Source organism: Hemitrygon akajei, chromosome 20, assembly GCF_048418815.1.
Source record: "Hemitrygon akajei chromosome 20, sHemAka1.3, whole genome shotgun sequence".
In the NCBI taxonomy this organism is placed as follows: domain Eukaryota; kingdom Metazoa; phylum Chordata; class Chondrichthyes; order Myliobatiformes; family Dasyatidae; genus Hemitrygon; species Hemitrygon akajei.
The window spans coordinates 4,842,738-4,870,031 of record NC_133143.1 but is presented as its reverse complement, the minus strand read 5'-3'; the positions used below and the strand labels follow the sequence as shown (position 1 = coordinate 4,870,031).

The following is a 27,294-nucleotide window of genomic DNA, read 5'->3' as shown; positions in this document are numbered from 1 at the left end:
AACATAAACCAGGCTGGTGAATCTGATATCAGTTGTGGGAAATTTATTGGAAGATATTCTTAGTGACAGGATATATAAGTATTTGGATAGACATGGACTGATTAAGGACCAACATGGCTTCATGCAGGGTACATCATGCCTAACTAATCTTAATTGAGTTTTTTGAGCTAGTTGCCAGGAATGTGGATAAAGGCTGCCTTGCCTTGTGCATGTTGTCTGCACGATCTTTAGCAAGTCATTTGATAAGATCCCACGTGAGAGGCTGGTCAAGAAGGTTCAGTCACTCAACATTCAAGATGAGGTAGTAAATTGGATTAGACATTGGTTTTGTGGTAGTAGATGGTTGCCTCTCTGACTGGAGGCTTGTGACTAGTGGTGTGCCACAGCGATCAGAACTGGGTCTGTTGTTGCTTGTCATCTATATCAAAGATGTGGATGATGATGTGGTTAAGTGGATCAGCAAATTTGCTGATGACACCAAGACTGGGGGTGTAGTGGACAGCAAGGAAGGGTACCATGGCTAACAGAGGGATTTGCATGAGCTGGAAAAATGGGCTGAAAAATGGCAGATGGAATTTAATGCAGACAAGTGTGAGATGTTGCACTGGTAGGACCAATCGGGTAGGTCTCACACTTTGAACGGTAGGGCACTGAGGAGTGTGGTAGAAGAAAGGGACCTGGGAATACAGGTACATAATTCGTTGAATATGGTGTCACATGTAGATAACATCATAAAGAAAACTTTTGGCACATCGGCCTTTATAAGTCAATGGAGTACAGGAGATAAAATGTTATGTTGAAGTTGTATAAGATGTTGGTGAGGTCTAATTTGTAGAATTATGTGCAGTTTTACTCACCTACTTACAGGAAAGATGTAAATAAGGTTGAAAGAAAACAGAGAAATCCTACAAGAATGTTGCCGGGTCTGGAGGACCTGAGTTATATGGAAAGATTGAATAGGTTAAGACTGTACTCTTTAGAATGTAGATGATTGAGAAGAGATTTGACTGAGCTATGCAAAATTGTGAGAGCAATATTCTTGCAGGTAGGTTTGCAGGCATGGTTCGGGAGGGTTTAAACTAATTTGCAAGTGGGGGGTGGGACCCGGAGCGATAGAGCAGTGGAAGAAGTGCATGGAGTAAAGCCAGATCTAACATATAGAGAGGCTTTGAGGAAAGAGAAGCAGAATAAAGGGTATAAAGGTAATAAGGTAGAAGGGATAAAGTGCGTGTACTTCAATGCATGAAGCATCAGAAACAAAGGTGATGAGCTGAGAGATTGGATACATACATGGAATTATGATGTAGTGGCCATTACGGAGACTTGGCTGGTACCAGGGCAGGAATGGATTCTCAATATTCCTGAATTTCAGTGTTTTAAAAGGGATGGGGGAGGGGGAAGGGGAGGAGGGGTGGCATTACTGGTCAGGGATACTATTACAGCTACAGAAAGGGTGGGTAATGTAGCAGGATCCTCTTTTGAGTCAGTACGGGTGGAAGTCAGGAACAGGAAGGGAGCAGTTACTCTACTGGGGGTATTACTATAGGCCCCCTGGTAGCAGCAGAGATACCCAGGAGCAGATTGGGAGGCAGATTTTGGAAAGGTGCAAAAATAACGGGGTTGTTATCATGGGTGACTTTAACTTCCCTAATATTGATTGGCACCTGATTAGTTCCAATGGTTTAGATGGAGCAGAGTTTGTTAAGTGTGTCCAGGACGGATTCCTGTCACGGTATGCTGACAAGCTGACTAGGGGGAATGCCATACTAGATCTAGTATTAGGTAACGAACCAGGTCAGGTCACAGAACTCTCAGTAGGTGAGCATCTGGGGGACAGTGACCACCGCTCCCTGGCCTTTAGCATTATCATTGAAAAGGATAGAATCAGAGAGGACAGGAACATTTTTAATTGGGGAAGGGCAAATTATGAGGCTATAAGGCTAGAACTTGTGGGTTGGAATTGGGATGATGTTTTTGTAGTGAAATGTACTATGAACATGTGGTCGATATTTAGGGATCTCTTGCAGGATGTTAGGGATAAATTTGTCCCGGTGAGGAAGATAAAGAATGGTAGGGTGAAGGAACCATGGGTGACAAGTGAGGTGGAAAATCTAGTCAGGTGGAAGAAGGCAGCATACATGAGGTTTAGGAAGCAAGGATCAGATGGGTCTATTAGGGAATATAGGGTAAAAAGAAAGAAGCTTAAGAAGGGGCTGAGGAGAGCAAGAAGGGGGCATGAGAAGGCCTTGGCAAGTAGGGTAAAGGAAAACCCCAAGGCATTCTTCAATTATGTGAAGAACAAAAGGATGACAGGAGTGAAGGTAGGACCGATTAGAGATAAAGGTGGGAAGATGTGCCTGGAGGCTGTGGAAGTGAGCAAGGTCCTCAATGAATATATCTCTTCAGTTTTCACCACTGAGAGGGAACTTGAAGATGTTGAGGACAATATGGGAGAGGTTGATGTTCTGGAGCATGTTGATACTGAGGGAGAGAAGGTGTTGGAGTTGTTAAAATACATTAGGACGGATAAGACCCAGGGCTTGACGGAATATTCCTCAGGCTGCTCCACGAGGCAAGGGAAGAGATTGCTAAGACTCTGGCTAGGTGTCCATGGGAATGGTACCGGAGGTTGGAGGGAGGAGAATGTTGTCCCCTTGTTCAAAAAAGGTAGTAGGGATAGTCCGGGTAATTATAGACCAGTGAGCCTTATGTCGGTGGTGGGAAAGCTGTTGGAAAAGATTCTTAGAGATAAAATCTATGGGCATTTAGAGAATCATGGTCTGATCAGGGACAGTCAGCATGGCTTTGTGAAGGGCAGATCGTGTCTAACAAACCTGATAGAGTTCTTTGAGGAGGTGACCAGGCAGCGTCGTTGCGGGCAGTGGAGTGAGCCGGGAGTAGAGTGGAGGCCTAAGGGCTTTGGCTCAATGGGCTTCGGCGGAATCGGGCGAGGCGAGGAAGACCGGAGCTGCAGAGCTCTCACAGCTAGTTGCTTGGTAAGTAGTCCTGCTTCCTTTTACACTTATAACTTTAAAAGTATTGTTAAATAGTGTGATAGTTAGCTGTATTGGGGCAAAGGGTTCTTGCATAACTAATACTAGTACATTAAATTAACTATATAGCATGGAGCAGGTGATGTGTTACTGCTGCGAGATGTGGGAACCCTAGACCCCATTGAGGGACACGGCGACTACATTTGCAGCAAGTGTTTGTTGCTCGAGGAACTCCAACTTCATATTGATGAGCTGCAGTCCGAGCTTCAGACACTGCGACACATCAGGGAGGGGGAGAGTTACCTGGACTCTGTGTACCAGGAGATAGCCACACCTAATAGATTAACTAATGTAGATTGCAGTCAAGCACAGGATGGTGTGGCTATGAGTGAGGCAAGTAGGGGAATCCAGGAGGTAGGGCTGGAGGAGATGCAGGCCTTGCTCTTGTCCAACAGATTCGAGGCTTTAACTCCCTGTGAGGGCAGGAGCGGGGACTGTGGGGAGGATGAGCAACCTGCCCAGAGCACCGTGGAGTGGGGGGCCATTCCAGAGGGGGGAGTCAATAGAAATGTTGTAGTAATAGGGGACAGTATCGTCAGGGGGATAGATAGGGTTCTCTGCAACCGAGAGCGAGAGTCCCGAAGGCTATGTTGCCTGCCTGGTGTCAGGGTTAAGGACATCTCTTCTGGGCTGGAGAGAAACTTGCAGTGGAAGGGGGAGGATCCAGTTGTCTTAGTACACGTCAGTACTATTGACATAGATAGGACAAGGAAGAAGGTTCTGTTACAGGAATATGAGCAGCTAGGGGTCAAATTAAAAAACAGAACCTCAAGGGTAATAATCTCTGGATTATTACCTGAGCCACGAGCAAATTTGGCTAGGTTAAATAAAATTAGGGAGTTAAACGCGTGGCTCAAAGACTGGTGTGGGAGAAGTGGGTTTTGCTTCTTGGGACACTGGCACCAGTACTGGGACAGGAGAGAACTGTTCCGGAGGGACGGGCTTCACCTGAACCGGGCTGGGGTTAGTGTCCTGGCGAATCATATAACTAGGCCTGCAGAGAGGTCATTAAACTAACTAGTGGGGGGGGGGGGGGGGAGGATTCTAGAGAGCAAATAATTAAAAAGACAACGGAGAAGGTAATGGATGTAGGTAAAAGTGGAGGAATAAAAAGACAGAGTGTGTCAGGAGGGGAAAGAATGTACGGAGATAAGCGTAAAGTTGTACAAAAGGAAAAGGTAGGAAATAAGTGTCAAACATATTTGAAAGTCCTTTATTTGAATGCACGTAGTATTAGAAATAAAATTGATGAGTTGACGGTACAAATAATTACGTATGGTTATGATATTGTGGCAATTACGGAAACATGGCTGCAGGGTGACCAGGACTGGGAATTAAACATACAAGGGTATTCGACAATTAGGAGAGACAGGCAAGAAGGAAAAGGAGGTGGGGTGGCTATGTTAATAAAGCAAGAAATCACTGCAATAAAGCGAAATGATATTGGCTCAAAGGATCAGGATAACAAAACAATTTGGGTAGAAATAAGAAATAGTAAAGGGAAAAAAGCAGTGGTGGGAGTAGTCTATAGGCCTCCAAACAGTTGTAACTCAGTTGGTCGGAGCATAAATCAGGAAATAGTTGGGGCTTGTAATAAGCGAACAGCTATAATTATGGGGGATTTTAACTTTCATATTGACTGGACTAATCAAGTCGGACATGGCAGCCTTGAAGAAGAGTTTATTGAGTGTATTCGGGATGGGTTCCTTGAACAATACATTACTGAGCCGACAAGGGGGCAAGCAGTCTTAGATCTGGTCCTGTGTAATGAGACAGGACTAATAAAAAATGTCCTAGTAAAGGATCCCCTTGGAATGAGTGACCATAACATGGTCGAATTCCATATTCAATTAGAGGATGAGAGGGTTGGATCTCAAACAAGCGTACTGAGCTTAAATAAAGGAGACTATGATGGTATGAGAGCGGAATTGCTTAAGATGGATTGGGAAAATAGATTATAGGGTAGATCGGTACTTGATCAGTGGTGTATATTTAAGGAGTTATTTTACAACTATCAAGAAAAATATATTCCACTGAAGAAAAAAGGATGTAAAAGAAAAAATAGTTATCCGTGGCTAAGTAAAGAAATAAAGCAAAGTATACGACTAAAAAGAAAGTTATATAAGGTAGCTAAATCTAGTGGGAAGATTGAAGATCGAGAAGCTTTTAAAGATCAGCAGCAAATAACAAAAAGATTGATTAAGAAGGGGAAGATAGATTATGAAAGTAAATTGGCGAAAAACATAAAAGCAGATAGTAAGAGTTTTTATAGTTACATAAAAAGAAAAAGGGTGGCTAAAGTAAATGTTGGTCCCCTAGAAGATGAGACCGGGAAATTAATGGTAGGGGACATGGAGATGGCGGAAACGCTGAACAAATATTTTGTATCAGTTTTTACAGTAGAGGACACTCAAAATATCCCAACACTGGATAAACAGGGGGCTCAAGGGGGAGAGAAGCTAACTACGATTCAAATCACCAAGGAAATGGTACTTGATAAATTAATGGGACTGAAGGTGGATAAATCCCCTGGACCGGATGGCTTGCATCCTAGGGTCTTAAGGGAAGTGGCAGTCGGGATTGTGGATGCATTAGTGATAATTTTTCAAAACTCGCTGGACTCGGCAATGGTCCCGGCAGATTGGAAAAATGCTAATGTAACTCCTTTATTTAAAAAGGGCAATAGACAGAAGGCTGGGAATTATAGGCCAGTTAGCCTAACATCTGTGGTTGGCAAAATGTTGGAATCGATAATTAAGGAAACAGTAACAAGGCATTTGGATAAACAAAGCTTAATAGGACAAAGTCAGCATGGCTTTACAAAAGGGAAGTCATGTTTGACAAATTTGTTGGAGTTCTTCGAGGACATAACATATAGGGTAGATAAAGGGGAACCAGTGGATGTGGTGTATTTGGACTTCCAAAAGGCATTTGACAAGGTGCCACACCAAAGATTATTACTTAAAGTAAAAAAATCATGGGATTGGGGATACTATTCTGGCATGGGTGGAGGATTGGCTTTCTAACAGAAAACAGAGAGTTGGGATAAATGGTTTATTCTCAGACTGGCAGTTGGTGACTAGTGGTGTTCCGCAGGGGTCGGTGTTGGGACCCCAACTCTTTACAATGTATATTAATGATTTGGAGAAAGGGACTAAGTGCAACGTATCGAAGTTTGCTGATGACACAAAGATGGGAGGGAGTGTAATGAGTGCGGAGGACATTGAAACCCTGCGGGGGGACATAGATAGGCTGAGTGATTGGGCAGTATTTGGCAGATGAAATATAATACTGACAAGTGTGAGGTCTTGCACTTTGGCAGGAAAAATAATAGAGCAAGTTATTATCTAAATGGAGAGAAACTGGAAAGTGCTTCTGTGCAAAGGGATCTGGGGGTCCTGGTGCAGGAAACACAAAAAGTTAGTATGCAAGTGCAGCAGGTGGTCAAGAAGGCCAATGGAATGCTGGCTTTTATTGCTAGGGGGATGGAGTATAAGAACAGGGAGGTCTTACTGCAGTTGTACCGGGTATTGGTGAGACCACACCTGGAGTACTGCATGCAGTTCTGGTGTCCATATTTAAGAAAGGACATACTGGCTCTTGAGGCAGTGCAGAGAAGGTTCACTAGGTTAATTCCGGGGATGGGTGGGTTGATGTATGATGAGAGGTTGAGTAGATTGGGACTCTACTCATTGGAGTTCCGAAGAATGAGAGGCGATCTTATTGAAACATATAAGATTGTGAAGGGGCTTGATCGGGTGGACGCGGGGAGAATGTTCCCAATGATGGGTGAAACTAGGACTAGGGGGCATAATCTTAAAATAAGGGGATGCCATTCCAGGACTGAGATGCGGAGAAATTTCTTCACTCAGAGGGTAGTGGGGCTGTGGAATTTACTGCCCCAGAGAGCTGTGGAAGCTACTACACTCAATAAATTCAAAACGGAGATAGACATTTTCCTGGATAAAAATGGCATTAGGGGATACGGTGAGCGAGCAGGTAAGTGGACATGAGGCTAGGTTTAGATCAGCCATGTGATCTCCTGGACCAGTTTTCGATAGCCTGGATGGGTCGGAGAGGAATTTTCCAGATTTTTTCTCCTCAATTGGCAACTCGGTTTTTTTTCCCCGGGTGATCACATGGGTTTGGGCAGGATGAATAATAAAATAAAATGGGCGGCATGGTGCCCTGTTGGTTGGCACTGTTGCCTTGTGGGATTCGGTGAAAACTAGAGTTAAGATTGGATCAGCCATGATCTTGTTGAATGGCGGAGCAGGCTTGAGGGGCCGATTGGCCTACTCCTGCTCCTATCTCTTATGTTCTTATATAGATGAGGGTAGTGCAGTGAATGTGATCTACATGGATTTTAGTAAGGCATTTGACAAGGTTCCACATGGTAGGCTTATTCAGGGAAGTTTGGCTAGGTGGATTCAGAATTGGGTTGCCTGCAGAAAGCAGAGGGCTGTGGTGGAGGGAGTACATTTGGATTGGAGGGTTGTGACTAGTGGTGTCCCACAAGGATCTGTTCTGGGACCTCTACTTTTTGTGATTTTTATTAATGACTTGGATGTGGGAGTAGAAGGGTGGGTTGGCAAGTTTGCAGACGACACAAAGGTTGGTGGTGTTGTGGATAGTGTAGAGGATTGTCGAAGATTGCAGAGGGACATTGATAGTTTGCAGAAGTGGGCTGAGAAGTGGCAGATGGAGTTCAACCCGGAGAAGTGTGAGGTGTCACACTTTGGAAGGACAAACTCCAAGGCAAAGTACAAAGTAAATGGCAGGATATTTGGTAGTGTGGAGGAGCAGAGGGATCTGGAGTAACAGGTCCACAGATCCCTGAAAGTTGCCTCACAGGTAGATAGGATAGTTAAGAAAGATTATGGGATGTTAGCTTTCATAAGTCGAGGGATAGAGTTTAAGAGACGCGATGTAATGATGCAGCTCTATAAAACTCTGGTTAGGCCACACTTGGAGTACTGTATCCAGTTCTGGTCGCCTCACTATAGGAAGGATGTGGAAGCATTGAAAGGGTACAGAGGAGATTTACCAGGATGCTGCCTGGTTTAGAGAGTATGCATTATGATCAGAGATTAAGGGAGCTAGGGCTTTACTCTTTGGAGAGGAGGATGAGAGGAGACATGATAGAGGTATACAAGATATTAAGAGGAATAGATAGAGTGTACAGCCAGCGCCTCTTCCCCAGGGCACCACTGCTCAGTACAAGAGGACATGGCTTTAAGGTAAAGGGTGTGAAGTTCAAGGGGGATATTAGAGGAAGGTTTTTCTTCTCAGAGAGTGGTTGGTGCGTGGAATGCACTGCCTGAGTCAGTGGTGGAGACAGATACACCAGTGAAATTTAAGAGACTACTAGACAGGTATATGGAGGAATTTAAGGTGGGGGATTATATGGGAGGCAGGGTTTAAGGGTTGGCACAACATTGTGGGCCAAAGGGCCTGTACTGTGCTGTACTATTCTACATTCTATGTATAGACAGGGTAAATGCAAGCAGGCTTTTCCACTGAGGTTGGGTGGGACTACGACCACAGGTCATGCATTAAGGGTGAAAGGTGAAAAGTTTAAGGGAACATAAGGGGGAACTTCTTCACTCAGAGGATTGTGACAATGTGGTATGAACTGCCTGCAAGCTTAATTTCAATGTTTAAGAGAAGTTTGGAAAGGTATATGGATGGTAGGTGTATGGAAGACTACAGTGAAGGTCAACGGGAGAAGGCAGCTTAAATGGTTTCAGCATGGACTAGATGGTTCAAAGGGCCTGCTTCTATGCTGCATTTCTCTACGACTCGGACTCTAAGATTAGGATGCATGGGCTCCATGTGAATTGGCTGTTTGGATTCAGAACTGGCTTGTGCCCACAAGACAGAGGATAGTGGTCAAAGGGACTTATTGGAGCTAGAGGCCTGTAGTCAGTGGTGTTCCACAGGGATCTGTGCTAATATGTGCATAAATTACCTGGATGGGAGTGTTTGTAAGTTTGTGGATAATACCAAGATTGGTGGAGTTGTGGGTAGTGTAGAAAACTGGCAAAGAGTACAGCGTGATATAGATCACTTGAAGATGTAGGCAGAGAAATGGCAGATGGAGTCTAACCCAGATAAATGTAAGGTGTTGCACCTTGGTAGGGCAAGAAGACAGTACATTGTTAAGGCACGACCCTTAACAGCATTGCTGAGCAGAGAGATCTTGGGCTTCAAGTGCATAGTTCCTTGAAAGTGGCTATACAGGTCAATAGGATGGTTAAGAAGACTTATGGAATGCTTGCTTCTATTAGTCAAGACATTAAATTTCAATAGTCAAGAGATTTTATTGCAACTACAACTGGTTAGGCCACATTGCAGTATTGCATTCAGTTCTGGTGCCCCACTATAGAAAGGATGTTGAGGCCTTGGAGACGGCATTGAAGAGGTTGACCAGGTTGCTCCCTGTTTTAGAAGGTATATGATATCATGAGAGGCAGGATAAACTTGTATTGTTTTCAGCGGAGGCTGAAGGGAGATCTGATAGAGATCTATAAGATATGGGAGGTAGACAGAGTAGACAAGGAGTATGTTTTTTTCCAGGGTAGAAATGTCTAATACCAGAGGGCATATATTGAAGGTGAGACAGGGTAGGTTTGAAGGGGATGTGAGGAGTAAAGTTTTTACTCAGAGAGTGGTGGATGCCTGGAAAGTGCTGCCTATTATGTTGCTAGAGGCACTTAAGAGGTGTTTAGACAGGCTCATGGATATGAGGAAGATGGAGGAATATGGACATTGTGTAGGTAGGAGGGATTAGTTTTTGCAGTGGTTTTTTGATTTACTTTTTAGGTGGTTCAGCATAACATTGTAGGCCAAAGGGCCTCTTTCTGTGCTGTAACTTCTTGGCACTTATCCTGGCAACCAAAACAAGTGCTACACCTGCCCCTACACTTCCTCCCTCACTACCATTCAGGGCCCCAAACAGTTCTTCCAGGTGAGATGACACCTCACCTGAGTCTTTTGGGGTCATTTACTGTGTTCAGTGCTCCGAGTAGGATTCAACGCAGTTTGGGAGACTGTTTCGCTGAGCACCTATGCTCTATCTGTCAGAAGAAGTGGGATCTCCCAGTGGCCACCCATTTTAATTCCATTTCTCATTCCCATTCTCATTCCATTATTTTTTCCGATATTCCGATATTTATTCTCATTTGTCTGTGGCCTCTTCTACTGCTGGGTGATGAAGCCACACTCAGGTTGGAGGAACATATTATATTCTACCTGAGTAGCCTCCTGGCATGAACATTGATTTCTCGAACTTCTGGTAATGCCCCCACCCCCACCACTTTATCTCTTTGCCTGCCCATCGCCTCCCTCTGGTGCTCCTCCCCATTTTTCTTTTCTCCATGGTCTTCTTTCTGCTCTTATTATATTCCCCTTCTCCAGCTCTGCATCTCTTTCACCAATCGACTTGCCAGCTCTTTACTTCACCCCTCACCTTGTGTTGCTCCCCCCCCACCTTTTAAATCTACTCCTCATCTCTTTCTCCAGTCCTTAAGGGTTTCAGCTCGAAACGTCAACTGTACTCTTTTCCATTGATGCTGCCTGATCTGCTGAGTTTTTCCAGCATTTTTGTGTTGGTTGGTTAAATCAAACCCACATCCACCACTTTCATGGCAGTTCATCCAAAACTCTTACTGCCCTCTGAGTGAAGTAGGTTCCCCTTCAAGATCTCCTTAAATGTTTCACCTTTCACCCTTAACCCATGACCTCTAGTTGTGGTCTCACCCATCCTCAGTTGAAAAAGCCTGCTTACATTTACCTTGTCTATATCCCTCACAATTTTGTGGACCTCAGTCAAATCTCTCCTCATTCCTACGCTTTAGGGAATAAAGTCCTAATCTATTCAACCTTTCCCTATAACTCAGACACTCAGGTTTCCCTATAACTCCATTTGAATTGTTCCTTCCGATGGCAGATCAAGTTCTCATTCTACTACCAGACACTCCACAACTGAGCTGTTAATAGCTCTGTGCCTGAGAGAAAGCTTGAAATCTCATGCAGTTCCCTTTTGTAAAAGGGAAGAGAACAAAGAGGACTTTTCTTGAAACAGGGACCTAAGCGACAATTCTAAGGACAGGTACAACTATCTGGGTAGAAGCTTGGTAGATCTGCCAAAAGCCATAAATTAGATGCTCTGCAGCACAAGAAGCTAGACAGATTGGACCTGGTTGCAGGTCAACAATATGAGTCACCATACTGCGACTAGAAAAGGAGGCAACCCAGAGTGATATTGTGACACTAAACCCATGAAATGCTGAGAGAATCTCTGGAGAAGATATCTAATCACATTAACTGCTGGGAGGATTCAATGTATCTCAGAAGGTCTTGGAGGACTGGTTAACTGGGGAGGTGTCTCAAACTAGGTAATCAGTGTGGCATATCTTTCTTAATGGATGTGTATTTGTTACTTGAAAATTGATCTTTATCTAGTAGCCACTTTAATGTTGTGTGACAAGCTGGAGCACTCGCACAATGAAAAGGTTTGTTGCCCTGACTGACTTACATAACACTCCACAACACAATAAAAGGTAAAAAACACAACATGGTTTTGAAAAATGTCAGAGGATTCACTTTGACACTTTGTTTGGAGCGATTCACTAATGCAACAGTATGTCACCATTAAGGAGTGCAGATAGTTCATGAAGCCAGGAACAATATCGTATCACAAGTATTAAAGTAATTTCAATTTTGTAATTACATAAAGACCCAGCTGAGATAATTGGACTCTCAAAATGAACTGAAGGATAGGCAGATGCTTTGCACCCCTCAAATTCTTCCATTCTGTGATCATTAGCTCATGAATGCTAAACTCTAGTTTTGTTCAGTTTACCTATATATAAGCACTTTAGATTTATTATAATAATTTCATATAATAATTTATTATAACTTTTTTCTTACATTTTTTTTCCAACAAATGTGGTACAGTAACTAGAGCTGTTGATTCATAGCTCCAGTAGCCCGAGTTCAATGCTGAGCTCTGGTACTGTCTGTGTGGAGTTAACACGCTCTCTCTTTATCTGCATGGATTTTCCTGGTACTTCAGTTTCCTCCCAAATATGTGGCAACTGGTGCATCCAAGAGGAATGAATCAGGGAGTAAGTAGGTAATTCAACCAGGTAAGGGGCAAACTAGAGGCTATTCTAGGATATAAGCCTGGTTAAGTGATCATTTATTCAAACTCCTTCAGTCTCAAGATCATTGAGGATAAGGATAAATCTGGATCATGGCAGAAGGTAAATTATAACATTATTAGGCTGTGAGGTTTAGGAAGCTGAGTTCAGACAGGGTCTATGATGAATATAAGGGAAGCAGAAGAGAACTTAAACAGGGCATCAGAGGGCCAGAAACAGAATGACAGCATTTTATACATACATTGAAAGCAAGAGCATAGGCTAGAGCAAGAGCATTCAAGGATAAAGGAGGGAATTTATGCTTAGAGTCAGAGGAAGGGGACAAGGACCTACATGAGTAGAATTGCATGTTGGGTAGTGAGATCATGAAGGGGTATATTAAAAGCAACGGGTCTGTTGAAGAACATTAATGTAGATATGTTCGCAGAAACATGAGAAAGTCTGCAGATGCAGGAAATCCAAGGCAGCACACACAAAACACTGGGAGAACTCAGCAGGTCAGGCAGCATCTGTGGAAAAGAATAAAACAGTTAATGTTTTGGGCCAAGATGCTCAAACGTCCCCAGGACCTGACTGGATATATTGCATTATTAAAAGAGGCAAGACAGGAAATGGCTAGGACATTGATAAAGATCTTTGTATCCTCTCTAGCCAGAGGTGAGATCCTGGAGTTCCGGACAGTAGCCAATATTGTTCCTTAAAAATGGCATATGGATAATTAAGTTAACTCACAGCAGTGGTAGGCAAGTGATTATAGAGAATTCACAGGATAGGATTTACTTGTATTTTGAAAAACATAGACATACGTGAAAGTCAGCATGGCTTTGTGTGAAACAGGACATAACAACATACGAAAAAGGTGGAGGAATAGGCTATCTGGCCTCTTAAGTCTGTTTCACTATTCAGTAAGATCATGGCTGATTTGCCATAGACCCAGCTCCACCTAATTGCCTTTCCCCTATTACTAACCCCCCCACCCCCCCAGCATCACATTGTAGTGGTCCGATATCTACTCTCGCCTCTCTTTTACTCTTTACATGTCTGAAGAAGCTTTTGATATCCTCTATCATATTATTGGCTAGCTTACCTTCATAGTTCATCTTTTCCTTCTTTATGATTTTTTTGGATTTTAAAAGCTTCCCATTTCTCTACCTTCCAACTAATTTTTGCTCTGTTATATTCTTTATCCTGCCTGATATGTCCTCAAAGAATTCCAACTGATGGTTCAATGGAAGAAGCCAGAGAATGGTAGTGCAGGATTGCTTCTCTGAGTGGAGGCCTGTGACTAGTGGTGTGCCACAGGGATCGGTGCTGGGTCCATTGTTATTTGTCATCTATATCAATGATCTGGATGATAATGTGGTAAATTGGATCAGCAAATTTGCTGATGATACAAAGATTGGAGGTGTAGTGGACAGTGAGGAAGGTTTTCAAAGCTTGCAGAGGGATCTGGACCAGCTGGAAAAATGGGCTCAAAATGTCAGATGGAATTTAATACAGACAAGTGTGAGGTATTGCACTTTGGAAGGAAAAACCAAGGTAAAACATACAAGGTAAATGGTAGGGCACTGAGGAGTGCAGTAGAACAGAGGGATCTGGGAATACAGATTCAAAATTCCCTAAAAGTGGCGTCACAGGTTGATAGGGTAGTAAACAAAGCTTTTGGTACATTGGCATTTATAAATCGAAGTATTGAGTATAAGAGTTGGAATGTTATGGTGAGGTTGTATAAGACATTGGTGAGGCCGAATTTGGAATATTGTGTGCAGTTTTGGTCACCTAATTACAGGAAGGATATTAATAAGGTTGAAAGAGTGCAGAGAAGGTTTACAAGGATGTTGTCGGGACTTGAGAAACTGAGTTACAGAGAAAGGTTGAATAGGTTAGGACTTTATTTTCTGAAGCGTAGGAGAATGAGGGGAGATTTGATAGAGGTGTATAAAATTATGATGGGTATAGATAGAGTGAATGTAAGCAGGCTTTTTCCACTGAGGCTAGGGGAGAAAAAAACCAGAGGACATGGGTTAGGGGTGAAGTGGGAAAAGTTTAAAGGGAACATTAGGGGGAGCTTCTTCACACAGAGAGTGGTGGGAGTGTGGAATGAGCTGCTGGATGAAGTGGTAAATGTGGGCTCACTTTTAACATTTAAGAAAAACTTGGACAGGTATATGGATGAGAGGGGTATGGAGGGATATGGTCGAGGTGTAGGTCAGTGGGACTAGGCAGGAAAATGGTTCAGCACAGCCAAGAAGGGCCAAAAGGCCTGTTTCTGTGCTGTAATGTTCTATGGTTCTACGGTTCTATGATTTGTCAGGCAATATTTCCCCTTAAGGAAACTATGCTGACTGTGGCCTATTTTTCATGTGCCTCAAAGTACCCCAAAACCAAAACACAAAAACCCGTTCCTGATGAAGGGTCTCGGCTGGAAACGTTGGCTACTCTTTTCTCATGGATGCTGCCTGACCTGCTGAGTTCTTCCAGTGTTGTGTACGTACCCCAAAACCACATCCTTAATAATGGACTCCAAAATCATCCCAACCACTGAAGTTAGGCAAACTGGTCTATAACTTCCTTTCTTCTGCCCCCCTCCCTTTTTAAAGAGTGGAGTACCATTTACAATTTTTCCCTCCTCTGGAACCATTCCAGTATCTAGTGATTCTCGAACGATTACTGCTAATGCTTCCATAAATCCTTAAACTACATCTTTCAGAATACTGGGGTGCAGTCCACTTGGTCCAGATGACTTACCTACCTTCAGATCATTCAGTTTCCCAAGTACTTATGCCTCAGTAAATGCAACTTCCCACACTTCTGTCCCTGACACTCCTGAATTTCTGGCATACTGCTACTGTCTTCCACAGTGAAGACTGATGCAAAATACTTATTAAGTTCATCTGGCATTTTTTGGCTCCTCTATTACTACCTCTCTAGTGGTCCAATATCCACTCTCACCCCTCTTCTACTCTTTAAATTTCTGAAAAAACATTTGGTATTCTTTTTTATATTATTGGCTAGCTTACCTTTACATTTCATCTTTTCTTTCCTTATGGTTTTTTTAGTTGCCTCCTGGCAGTTTTTAGAAGCTTCCCACTAATTTTTGCTCAATTATTTTTATCTCTCTTTTTTTTATGTTGTCTTTGACTTCCCTGATCAGCCATGGTTACTTCATCCTCCCTTTAAAATACTTCTTCATCGTTGGGATGTATCTTTCTTGCACCTTCCAAGTTTCTCCAGCCACCGCCATTCTGCCGTCATCCCTGCTAGTGTCCCCATCCAATCTGTTTTGACTAGCTCCTCTCTCATGCTATAATACTTAAACATCTGACTTTAGCTTCTCCATCTCAAACTGCAGGGTGAATTTCATCATTTATTGTCACTGTCTCCCAAGGGTTCATTTACCTTAAAATCGCAAGTCAAATCTGGTTCATTACACATTACACAAATCAGAATTGCCTTTTCTCTTAGTGGGCTCGATCAAAAGCTGCTCTAAAAAAACATCTCATAGGCATTCTACAAATTCCCTCTTGGGATCCAGGACCAACCTTATTTTCCCAATCTATCTGCATTTTGAAACCCCCATGACTATCATAACATTGCCCTTTTTACATTCCTTTTCTATCTCCCATTATAATTTGTATCCAACATTTCTGGCTACTGCTTGGAGACCTATATATAACTCCTATCAGGGTCTTTTTACCCTTGCAGTTTCTTAACTCTACATACAAAGATTCTACACCTTCTAATCCTATGTCACTATTTTCTAAGGTTTGAATTTCATATTTTACCAATAGAGCCACCCTAACCCCTCCGCCTTTAGGTCTGTCCTTGCAGTACAATGTGTTTTCATAGACGTTAAGCTCCCAACGATGATGTTCTTTCAGCCACAACTCAGTGTTGCCCATATCATTATACCTGCCAATTTCTAACTGTGCTATAAGATCATCTGCCTTATTCCATACACTGTGTGCATTCAAATATATACAGTCCTGTATTCATCACCCCTTTTGATTTTGCTCTCACATTACACTTCAACTCATCCCACTGACTATAATTTTGTCTATAATCTGCCTGTCCTTCCTTACAGTCTAATTACACACTGCATCTACTTGTATACCAAATGCTCCAGCCTCAGCCCTATCTCTCCAGTTGCTATCTCCCTGCCAGATTAGTTTAAATCCTTCCCAGCAGCTCTAATAAACTTACTTACAGGAATATTGGCTCCCTCGGATTCACGTGTAACCCATCCTTCTTGTACAGGTCATACTTTCCCTTGAAGAGATAGCAATGATTGAGAAATATGAAAACCCTGTCCCCTCCACCAATTTCTCAGCCGCACATTCATCTGCCAAATCATCCTATTTTTCCCTTCGCTGGCATGTGGCCCAGGCAGTAATCTAGAGATTACTACCCTGGAGGTCTTTCTTTTCACCTTTCTACCTAACTTCCTATATTCTCTCTTCAGGACCTCCTCCCTTTTCCTACCTATGTCATTGGTATCAATGACTTCTGGCTGTTTGCCCTTCCACTTTAGAACACTGCGGGCCCAATCTAAGTTTTCCTTGGCCCTGGCACCTGGAAAGGAAAATAACGTCTTTTTCACATACACAGTATCGACTGTCTGCTCCTCTATCTATGGAATTCCCTATCACTACTGCACTTCTCTTCTTCTCTTCTGAGCGACAGCCAGGCTTAGTGCCAAAGACTCGGTCACTGAAGCTTCTCCCTTGTAGATCATTTCCCCCTACAGCAGCATCCACAGTGATATTATTAAGGGGCACAGCCGCAGGCATACTTTACACTGGCTGCCTGCTCTTATTACTTCTCCTTAGACTTACCTGGCTACATATCTCCTGTAAATTTGTGGTGATTACCTCCCTGTAGCTCATATTTATCACCTCGTCAGTCTTCCGAATGACCCTAAGTTCACCGAGCTACAGCTCCAGTTTCCTGGCACAGTTTTAAAGAGCTGCAGCTCAATGCAGATGTAGTTAACAGGGAGACTGTACAAAAATTACAAGCAGGGTAGATAAAGGAGATGTAGTAGACACGGTGTACTTGGATTTTCAGAAGACCTTTGACAAGGTGCTGCACCAGAGGCTGCTTAGCAAGTTAAGAGCCCATGGAATTACAGGGGAGTTACTAGCACAGGTGGAGTATTGGCTAGTCGGCAGGAAATAGAGAGTGGGAATAAAGGGATCCTATTCTGGCTGGCTGCCGGTTACCAGTGGAGTCCACAGGGGTCGATGTGGAGACCGCTGCTTTTTACGATGTCTGTCAATGATTTGGACTATGGAGTTACACACACAAAATGCTGGTGGAATGCAGCAGGCCAGGCAGCATCTATAGGAAGAAGCACTGTCGATGTTTCGGGCTGAGACCCTTCGTCAGGAGACCCTGATGCTGCCTGGCCTGTTGTGTTCCACCAGCATTTTGTGTGTGTTGCTTGAATTTCCAGCATCTGCAGATTTCCTTGTGTTTGGACGATGGAGTTAATGGATTTGTGGCTAAATTTGCCAATGATACAAAGATAGGTGGAGGAACGAGTAGTGTTGAGGAAACAGAGCCTGCAGAGAGACTTGGATAGTTTAGGGAAATGGACAAAGAAGTGGTAAATGAAATACAGTGTTGGAAAGTGTATGGTCATACACTTTGGTGGAAGAAATAAATGGGCAGACCATTATTTAGATGGGGAGAGAATTCAAAATGCAGAGATGCAAAGGGACTTGGGAGTCCTTGTGCAGGATGCCCTAAAGGTTAACCTCCCGGTTGAGTCGGTTGTGAAGAAGGCGAATACAATGTTGGCATTCATTTCTAGAGGTATAGAATGTAAGAGCAGGGATGTGATGTTGAGGCTCTATGAGGCACACATGGTGTATTGTGTGCAGTTTTGGGCTCCTTATTCTAGAAAGGATATACTGACATTGGAGAGGGTTCAGAGAAGATTGACAAGAATGATACCAGGAATGAAAGGGTTACCGTATGAGGAACGTCTGGCAGCTCTTAGGTTGTGTTCCCTGGAGTTCAGGACAAGAGGGCACGACTTCAGGGTTGAAGGACATCCATTTAGAACTGAGATGTGGAGAAATTACTTTAGTCAGAAGGTGGTGAATCTGAAGAATTCGTTGCCACGAGCGGCTGTGGAGGCCAAGTCATTAGATGCATTTAAAGTAGAGATAGATAGGTTCTTGATTAGCCAGGTCATCAAAGAATATGGGGAGAAGACAGGGGAGTGGGGATGACTGGAGAATTGGATCAGCCCATGATTGAATGGCGGAGTAGACTTGATGGGCTGAATGGCCTACTTCTGCTCCTATATCTTACGGTCTTATTTCAGACAAATAACATACCACTAACTCTGGACCCATTCTCAGCACATACGCTATCTACTAATAGACAAAGAAAGAAAAAAAAACTACCAGAAATGTATTTAAAAGCTCTACCTGTGCCTGCCTAAGTTTTATCTTACTGAAGCCTCACACTCTAACACTGGCCCACTCCAACAATTTGGACTCAGAATTACCTTACCCATAGAAAACAAGAGGGTAGAGGTGGAGGGACGTTCTAGTGACTAGAGGTTTGAGACCAGTGGTGTTCTGCTGGAATCATTGTTGGGAACCTCGGTTGTTTGTGACATATAATGATTTGTATGAAATTATAGATGGGCTGATTAAGAGGTCTGCAAACAACAAAAAACAGTGGATAATGAAGATGGTTGTCCAAGGATACAATAGGATAGAGTTCAGTTGGAGATATGACTGGACAAATGGCTAATGAAGTTTAATCTATGTAAGTAAAAAGGTGTTGCACTTTGAGAGGCCAACTGTAAGAGGAAAGTATAGCTGGAGCCTTTGAAATGCTCATGCTTAGAGAGACATCAGTTGGGGCATGGACAATTCGTAAATCTGATGGCAGATGCAGCTGGAAGAATATGAGCATTGTGTAGGCAGAAGGGATTAGTTTAATCAGGCATTTAGTTACTAGTTTAACTAGTTTGGCAAAGTATTATGGGCCGAAGGGCCTGTTCCTTGGCTGTTCTGTATTGTAAATTTGAACTGTTTCCTCTGAAATATAGAGTCAGAGCAGAGACCCTGATATAAGATTATAAAGTTACGAGAGGCATAGAGAGGGGAGAAATGTGAAGAAATATCAAATACTATAGAATATAGTTTTGAAGTGATAGGGTTAAAATTTAAAGCAGATGTGCAAGGCTGTTATGTTTTCAGTGAGTGGTCAGTGTCTGGAAAAGGCTATCAGAGGGGCTGGTGGAAGCAGATATAATGGTGGCGTTTAAGAGGCATTTAGACAGACGTGAATAGGCAAGGATGGTACAGATAAGAATCACATGCAGCCAGATATATTTGATAATTATCATCAGCACAGTTATATAGGTTCTTGTTTGGACATGGCATCAAAGGTTACAGGGAGAAGGCTGCGGAATGGGATTGAGGAGGGGAAGAATGGATCAGCCGTGACTGAAGGGTGGAGCAGACTCGGTGGGCCAAATGGCCTATTTCTGTTCCTATGTCTTATAGTCTTATGGTTATTATGGGCTGAAGAGCCTGTAGGTGAGTGGTAGAATTTGGCAGCAGTTGACAAGAAATTGAGAAGAAAAAAGATAGGATTAATGGAAGATCAGTGTAAAATGAGTGATTGATGCTTGGGTGAAACTTGATGGGCTAAATAACATGCAATGCACTACCCACCCCAATCCTCTCTTCCCTAGACCCTCCTTAAGTACAAAATCTCTAGGAATTGCAGAAGGCTCTTTGATTTTGGGGAATGAGTATTTCCTCACATCATCTCAGGAAAATGTTTTTGTAAACCCTAGGAGACTGTGATAATGCTTGGATTTAGCAATGGCAAGCTATGATTGACCACTGCTTGAGGAGAAACAATGTCCAGAATTTAGTTACTAATATTTCCAGCCAGTTGTTACCCGCCTTGCCCCCATTCTCAAAAAAAAAGAAATGCCTTATCAATGACATACGAGAGTAAATCTGCAGATGCTGGAAATCCAAGCCACATACACAGAGTGCTGGAGTCCTGGTGAAGGGTCTCAGCCCAAAGCGTCGACTGTATTCTTTTCCATAGATGCAGCATTTTGTGTGTGTTGCCCTAACCCTAATGCCACATCAATATCAACCTGATGGATGCACGGAATTTGACTGAATTTGAACTTGTATCTGAATAGTTAACAGTTGCCAGATTTTCATGCATTTACTGCAGTTACCTGAAACATCCAGATACTCCAAGTTGGGACACCGGGAGACAACATCATAGAGTGCTTCATTGGAGATGTTGTAACAGCCAGGAACTTCCAATTGCCGTAGTTCTGGACAACACTGAGCAATGGTGTAGAGACCCCTGTCACTCAGCCGCCTGCAGCTTTGAAGGATGACTTTTTCCAATGTAAGACAGACATTAGGTGTGTCCTGACACAACCTTCGGGTGAGCACACGCAAAGCTCTGTCCACATTCACTGTTTCTTCTGTGAGACGAATAGTCCTCCACAGACGTGGGTCCCAGCAGAGATTGTACCAACGACGGCAGACCCTTGTGCAACGGCATAGCTGGTTGGTAGGAAGGTGTGAAAACATTTCAATCAGGGTTTGATCGGGAAGGTTGTCAATGGGAGACTGTTCTTTCTGTTGCCTTGATGCTGGCCTGATGACACCCTGAGGGATGAGCAACACAGACTGGGAATGGATCATAGCAGTGGTCTCCCCTGTGACAGAAGAAGATGAGGTGGAGGACTCTTGGCCATTTTGAATAGACTGTGTGTTCGGAGGGCATATCAATGCAGGACTGGGTGTACTCAGTGTCCGCATACTCAAATCTGAATCTGAAATACACACAGAAAACTTACATTAGACAAGAGTAACTTGGAAATCATTAAAACGAATAGTACATAAAGAAGCCAGTTAGTACCAGGTTCAGGCCAACATTTATGCTGCAGAAAGTATCCAAGCAATTCTACATTAAACAACTTTTGTGATATTGTGTTATTTATCCCTCCTATATTGTTTACCTTCCCCTTTACAATGCATATTCATTTGAAAACATACACAGAATACCAATATATTTTCAAGAAGTGATAAAGCCACACAACACTGAAACAGTCCCTTAGCCCAACACATCCATGCTGACCATTTTGTTCACTGGCAGTTTATTAAAGGCAAAAAGGCATTGAACATAGAACAGTACTGCACAGGAACAGAACCAAATAAATCAGTAATCAAATGGTCAAACTAATCCCTTATGTCTACACAATGACCATAACCTTTCATTTTCCTCACATTTATCCACCTATCTAAACATCTTTTAAAAGACCCTAATGCATCTGCCTCTAGCACCACGCCAGGCAGTTCATTCCAAGCATCCACCTTTCTCTATATAAAAAGCCTGCATGTCCTTTGAAATTACTCCCTCTCACCTTAATTGCATACCTTCTAGTATTACACATTTCAACCCTTTAAAATTTTCTATCCATGTATCTGACTAAATATTCATAAAAAATTGTAAATGTAACCACCTTTACCACTTCATCTGGCAGGGTCTCCTTTCAAATCTTTCTCTCCTTACCTTAGATATAATGTATGCCCTCAAGTTTTAACTCCTTTGCCTTGGAAAAGTACACTGTGACCTCAGAGGGAGGTGCAAATGTGGTATCATCACTCAGAGGGCGATGTGAATGTGGAGTGGGCTGTCCACAGAAGTGGTGGATGTGGGTTCCTTTGCAACATTGCAACAAGAGCAGCTTGAGTAAGTGCAGGGATGGGAGGGGTGTGGAGAGTTATGTTCCAGATATCTGTCAATGGGACTAGGCAGAGTTTGGCATGCAATAGGCCAACAGACCTGTTCCTGTGCTATAGTGCTCTCTGACTCAATGACCTTATCCATGCCCCTGACAATATAAGAAAACTTTCTAAGCTCACCTCTTATCCTCCTAAGTTCTAAGGAAACCACTCCCAACTCAACCAGTCTATCCTCATAACTCAAGCCCTCTGTACCCAGTAATATCCTGATTAATCATTCTGAACCCTCTCTGGCTTAATCACATCTTTCTTGCAGTGCAATGATCAGAATTCCACAATACTCCACGTGTAGACTCACCAACATTTGTACAGCTGTGATATCACATCTCAACTTTTGTACTGAATGGCTTGACATATGCTCAGTGTGTTGGAAACAGTCATACCGTACACTTTCTTTACTTCTCTGCCTACCTGTGCCATCAATTGCATTGAACTATGTACCTCTACCTCCAGGTCTGTCTGTCCCACAACACTCCCCCAGGCCCTACCATTCACTGTGTAAGCCCTGCCTGGTTTAACTTCTGAAATTGAATCACTTTGCACTTTTCTAAATTAAATTCTATTAGTCATTCGTCTGCCCACTTTCCCTGGGGATCTAGATCCTGTTGTAAACTTTAGATAACCTTCTTCACTGTCCACTACATCGTGAATTTCAGTGTCATCTGCAAATTTACACTAATTACAGGGAATCCAATACAGATCCCTGAGGCACAACACTGGTCACCATATCTGGTTTAAGATGTCACTGGCGAATCTCAGTGACTTCTGGCTAGTGGGTTACGAAACAAATATAACAGCTAAATACTTCGCCAACCACATTTTCCTGGTAAATGATCATCGCAAAGAACAGTCTGTAGCTTCCCTTTGGACTTGGAAGCAATTAGATGTGGCACAACCGTGGCGAGGTGAGACCGTGGGCCCATTGCCAATGGCAAGGAAGACCTGAGATTCGATCGATTTATACACCGTGCTGAGGTCAGGTACAGGCTGAATCGAGGCAGCCGAGCCCAGCCACAGAGCGCATTGAGGCAACAGAACCTGATTCTTGGGATGTCGAATTAGGCACTGGGCCAGCTTGAAAAGGTTAGGGTGTTGGGGACCGAGGCAGGGACAGGCCAGTTCAACTCAGTGCCCTGCAACATTTACTCTGCTCTGCATTGAACTATGGGTCTTCAGTTCAGAATGCTATTTGTTTGATATTCTTGTTTCATGATTTATTCTTTTTTCTCTCTGTGCATATTGGGTGTTCGACACTCTTAATTTCTTATCGGTTCTATTGGGTTTCTTTGTTTCAGGCTGCTAGGAGACAAATCTCAAGGTTGCATAATGTATACGTACATACTTTGATAATAAATGTACGGTACTTTGAACTTTGAATTTCGGTTGCAGGTCTTCAATTGGAGAAATAAATCATGAGTTCCCTCTGCTAGGCTGGGAGACAATTCTCGTGAACTTTTCCAGAACATTCAGTAGCACAGGATAATTCAGGGTTTAGATGAAGCAGAGGAACAGAAGTTAACCCTGCTGCATCTAACTTCAGTATTACACTCTGACCCACCAGAGCAACAGGCACAAGGCCAGGGGACACTTACAGGAGGCTTTACTAGAAGCTTCAAGGACTAATGGAGGTGACCCGCTGGGGGCTTTGCACAAGAGCAGATAGTGGAAAGGGATGTACCCCTCTGCATTTGTGAGTAGGCAGTGGCCAGTTTTCTTGAGTGCTTATGGTCCTACTTTGGATAGGAGGACTTTGCTTCATGGCAGAATCGTAACTAGGTGAGGACCTAGGTATTGCACATACTGAGGAGAGCAGAACAGTGTGTGAAATGCTTGATTCAACATATCCCACACGTACTGAAACATGGCTTCTTAGAAGGATGACATGAGTATGGAGAAAGGAAATAAAGGAGAAATATACTGAGAATAAGGTTCTAAAAAGGTCTCTATAAGAGAACAAGGTGTGCAGTGGCAGAATGAAGGGGGATGCGATGCGATAGGTAGGGTATGTTACCATTGTGCTCGACAGCGGCACCTATTAGAGGAGGTGATTGAGGACATGGTTGGGATACTGACATTCCCCATATTATGAATACTGGATACCATGAAAATATTTCAATTGCAAACACAAAAGGACTTACCAGGGCTTGCCTACAACACAGATGGGTTGAGAATGGTCAGGATGTAACAAAGGCTCCATTCTCCTGGAAGCCCAGACACGTTACCCACAATGTAATGTCCAGGGTGCCGATGAAACCCACAACTGTACCCGGACTTACCTACAGGGACTCCAAGTGCAAAATGACTGTGTCAGGCCTCAGTTACGTGGGTGTGCACCACAGAGTGGAATTGGTGAGGGTAGAACCTTTGCAGAAGCTAGGGTAAGAGGCCACCCAAAAAAATCTCTCTGGGATACAGGAGGCTCTTGAACCATCTTAAATACTTCCATATTCAATGCACTAAGTTGGGAAATTGAAGATACTGTTATTTTAACTGAATTTAGTGGACACTCGCAAGTAGAGGAGCTGACCACACCACTGTACATACAGTTGGGACAACCTAGTGTGCTCCTCTTGGCCAACTCATTTATCAACTTGCCAGTTGTTCAAGAATATATAGAACATAGAAGAGTACAGCACAGGAACAGGTCATTCAGCCCACAATGTTGCGCCAAACCAGCTAAAAAGCAAATCAGAAACACCCAAACACTCATCCCTACTGCCTACACCACGTTCATATCCCTCCGTCGTTTTACATCCATGTGTCTATTCAAATATCTCTTAAAAGCCTCTAATGTATTTGCTTCTACCACCATGCCAGGCAGCACATTCCAGGCATCCAAGACTCTCTGAGTAAAAAAGTTATCCCTCACATCCTCCTTGAACCTACCCACTCTCACCTTCAATAACGACCTCTGGTATTAAGACATTTCAAATCTGGGAAACAGATACTTTCTGTCCACTCTAGCTATGTCTCTCATAATCTTATAAACCTCTATCAGATCTCCCGACATCCTCCTAAACTCCAGAAAAAACAATCCAAGTTTATTTACCCTCGCATGATAACACAAGCCCTCTAAACGAGGCAGCATCCTGGCGATCCTCTTCTGCACCCTCTCCAACACCTCAACATGCTTCCTATAGGGGTTGGCCAGAACTGTGTGCAATACTCCAGATGTGGCCTAATCAGAGTTTATAAATTCCAACAAATAAAGCCCCTGACTTCAGAACTCAATGCATTGGCTAATGAAAGCAAAGCCTTTGTAAGCACCTTATTGACCACTTGTAAAGAACTATCAACTTAGATCCCAAGATCTCCGTGCTTAGTAACACTATTAAGGATCCTGTTCTTTACAATGTACTGTCTCCTTGCGTTTGCCCTAACCCTAATTTGTGCAACACCTCTCATTTATCTGAGTTAAACACAATCTGCCATTTCCCAGCCCTTAACTGCAATGGGTCTATATCATGCTATATTCTTTGCTAGTCTTCTACACTCTCCACAACTCCACTAATCTTGATATCATCTGTAAATTTATCAACCCACCCATCTACATTTTCATCCATGTTATTTATATACACCCTATCCTCGTTATATGCGTCTTCTGACAGTGCGGATTCACAGTTATATGAGGAACCTATTTCTACCAACTTCTCCTTATATGCGTCCAAAACTTACAGTTATGTGAGGAGCACTGCTTTCCTGCCAGTACAAGTCAATTGCGCACGCCTCACAGTCTCACTGCTGGGATGAGAAGCACCACTTTCCCGCCAGTACAAGTCAGGTGTGTGCGCCTCACAATCTCACTCCTGCCGGTCTTGCATTGGTTTTGGCAAGCTGTGGATGTGCGATCTTGCGCTCTAAAACTTTTGTTAGTTTTACCTACTGTGCAGTGATTTTGTGCTTGAAATATTTAACTATGCCTCATAAGCGTCCGATGTCATGTCCTGGGCCATCAGCCGAGTGTCAGGGAACTGCTTTAACACTTGAAAAAAAGTTGAAAATTATAAACAGTGCAGCATCAGGTGAAGGTAACACAGCTCTGGGACTCTACTGCCGGGAACAGAATCTTGCCTTCAAAGTTCTTTTGTTGCTTGACAATGCGCCAGCCCATCCTAAACATTTGGACAGCATTCATCGTAATATAACAGTGCGTTTCCTGCCACCTAACACAACATCGCTGATTCAACCACTCGCCCAAGGCGTGATCCACATTCAAGGCATTTTTTTTACGGCAAACTATCTCTCAGATGCTGCAAGCAACAGACGATTTTGAAAATCCCGGGAGGTTACCAACGGTGAGGGAATGGTGGAAGTCGAAACACTTGGCACAAATGGCGATGGACATGGACCCAAGTTTAGAACGGAGTCAGCATTTCAGTCATTCTCTGCCATCAACCCTTCTTCCTTACAAGCAAACTTATGCTGAAAAACAAAATGCTGCCAAGCGAACAACCCTCACCACTTTCTTCAAACCGGTGCCGGCAGCTCTAAGAGTTCTGTGAGTCTTCCTTCACCCCTTGCTGTGCTCGATATGATCCTGATGACCACAACCGTCCATGCACCTTATCCATGTAAAGCTGCCCGACACCACAACAACCACTCATCTCCCGGAGTGAACACACCTGCCACTGTTGGTGAGTACTGTACACCCTAGAATGTTAACTTGTTATGATCTATTACATTGAATATTACCTTAAATTGATGAAATATAATACGAATGTGCCTTGTGGTACTGCTTTTGTGTCGTATTGGTATGAAAATGTGAATAAATTACAGATAGAACATATTTAGGAAGCCCTCTGGAATACATCCCTATTTTCTCCATTTAAATAATTATTCACATTATGCGCCGACTGCGAGGAACGTATCCCCCGCATATAATGAAGATAGGGTGTACATTATAAACAGCAGAGGCTCCACACAGATCCCTGTGGAACTCCACTAATTACAGACCTCCAGCTCAAATCAGTCCCTTTAATCACTACCCTCTGTCTTCTCTGTGCAAGCCAGTTCTGAATCCAAACAGCCAATTTGCCACAGACCCCATGCATCTTGATCTTCTGGATTAACCTTACTAAAATGCATGTAGACAACATCCACTGCCCCACCCTCATCAATCTCTCATCACCTTGTCAACAAACTCGATCAAGTTGGTAAGATACGACCTGCTCCGCACAAAGCCATGTCAGCTCACCCTAATTAGGCCATGGGTTTCTAAATGCTCTATATCCTATCCCTGAGAATTTTCTCCAGCAATTT

The 27,294-nt window shown here is 43.2% G+C and overlaps 1 protein-coding gene and 1 long non-coding RNA gene across 8 annotated transcripts in view; one reads left to right on the top strand and one right to left on the bottom strand.

The window, feature by feature from the left end:
* Positions 1–27,294, top strand: part of LOC140742197 (uncharacterized) — a 366,178-nt gene that overhangs the window by 159,200 nt on the left and 179,684 nt on the right. The gene's annotated exons all lie outside the window — the stretch shown is intronic.
* The window catches only part of fbxl7 (F-box and leucine-rich repeat protein 7), a 206,529-nt gene that overhangs the window by 22,266 nt on the left and 156,969 nt on the right, over positions 1–27,294 (bottom strand). For all 7 annotated transcript variants that reach the window (XM_073072995.1, XM_073072990.1, XM_073072991.1 and 4 more), the window contains one exon: positions 20,451–21,062. In XM_073072995.1, the coding sequence (XP_072929096.1) occupies positions 20,451–21,062 (612 nt within the window). The remainder of the gene's footprint in view (positions 1–20,450; positions 21,063–27,294) is intronic.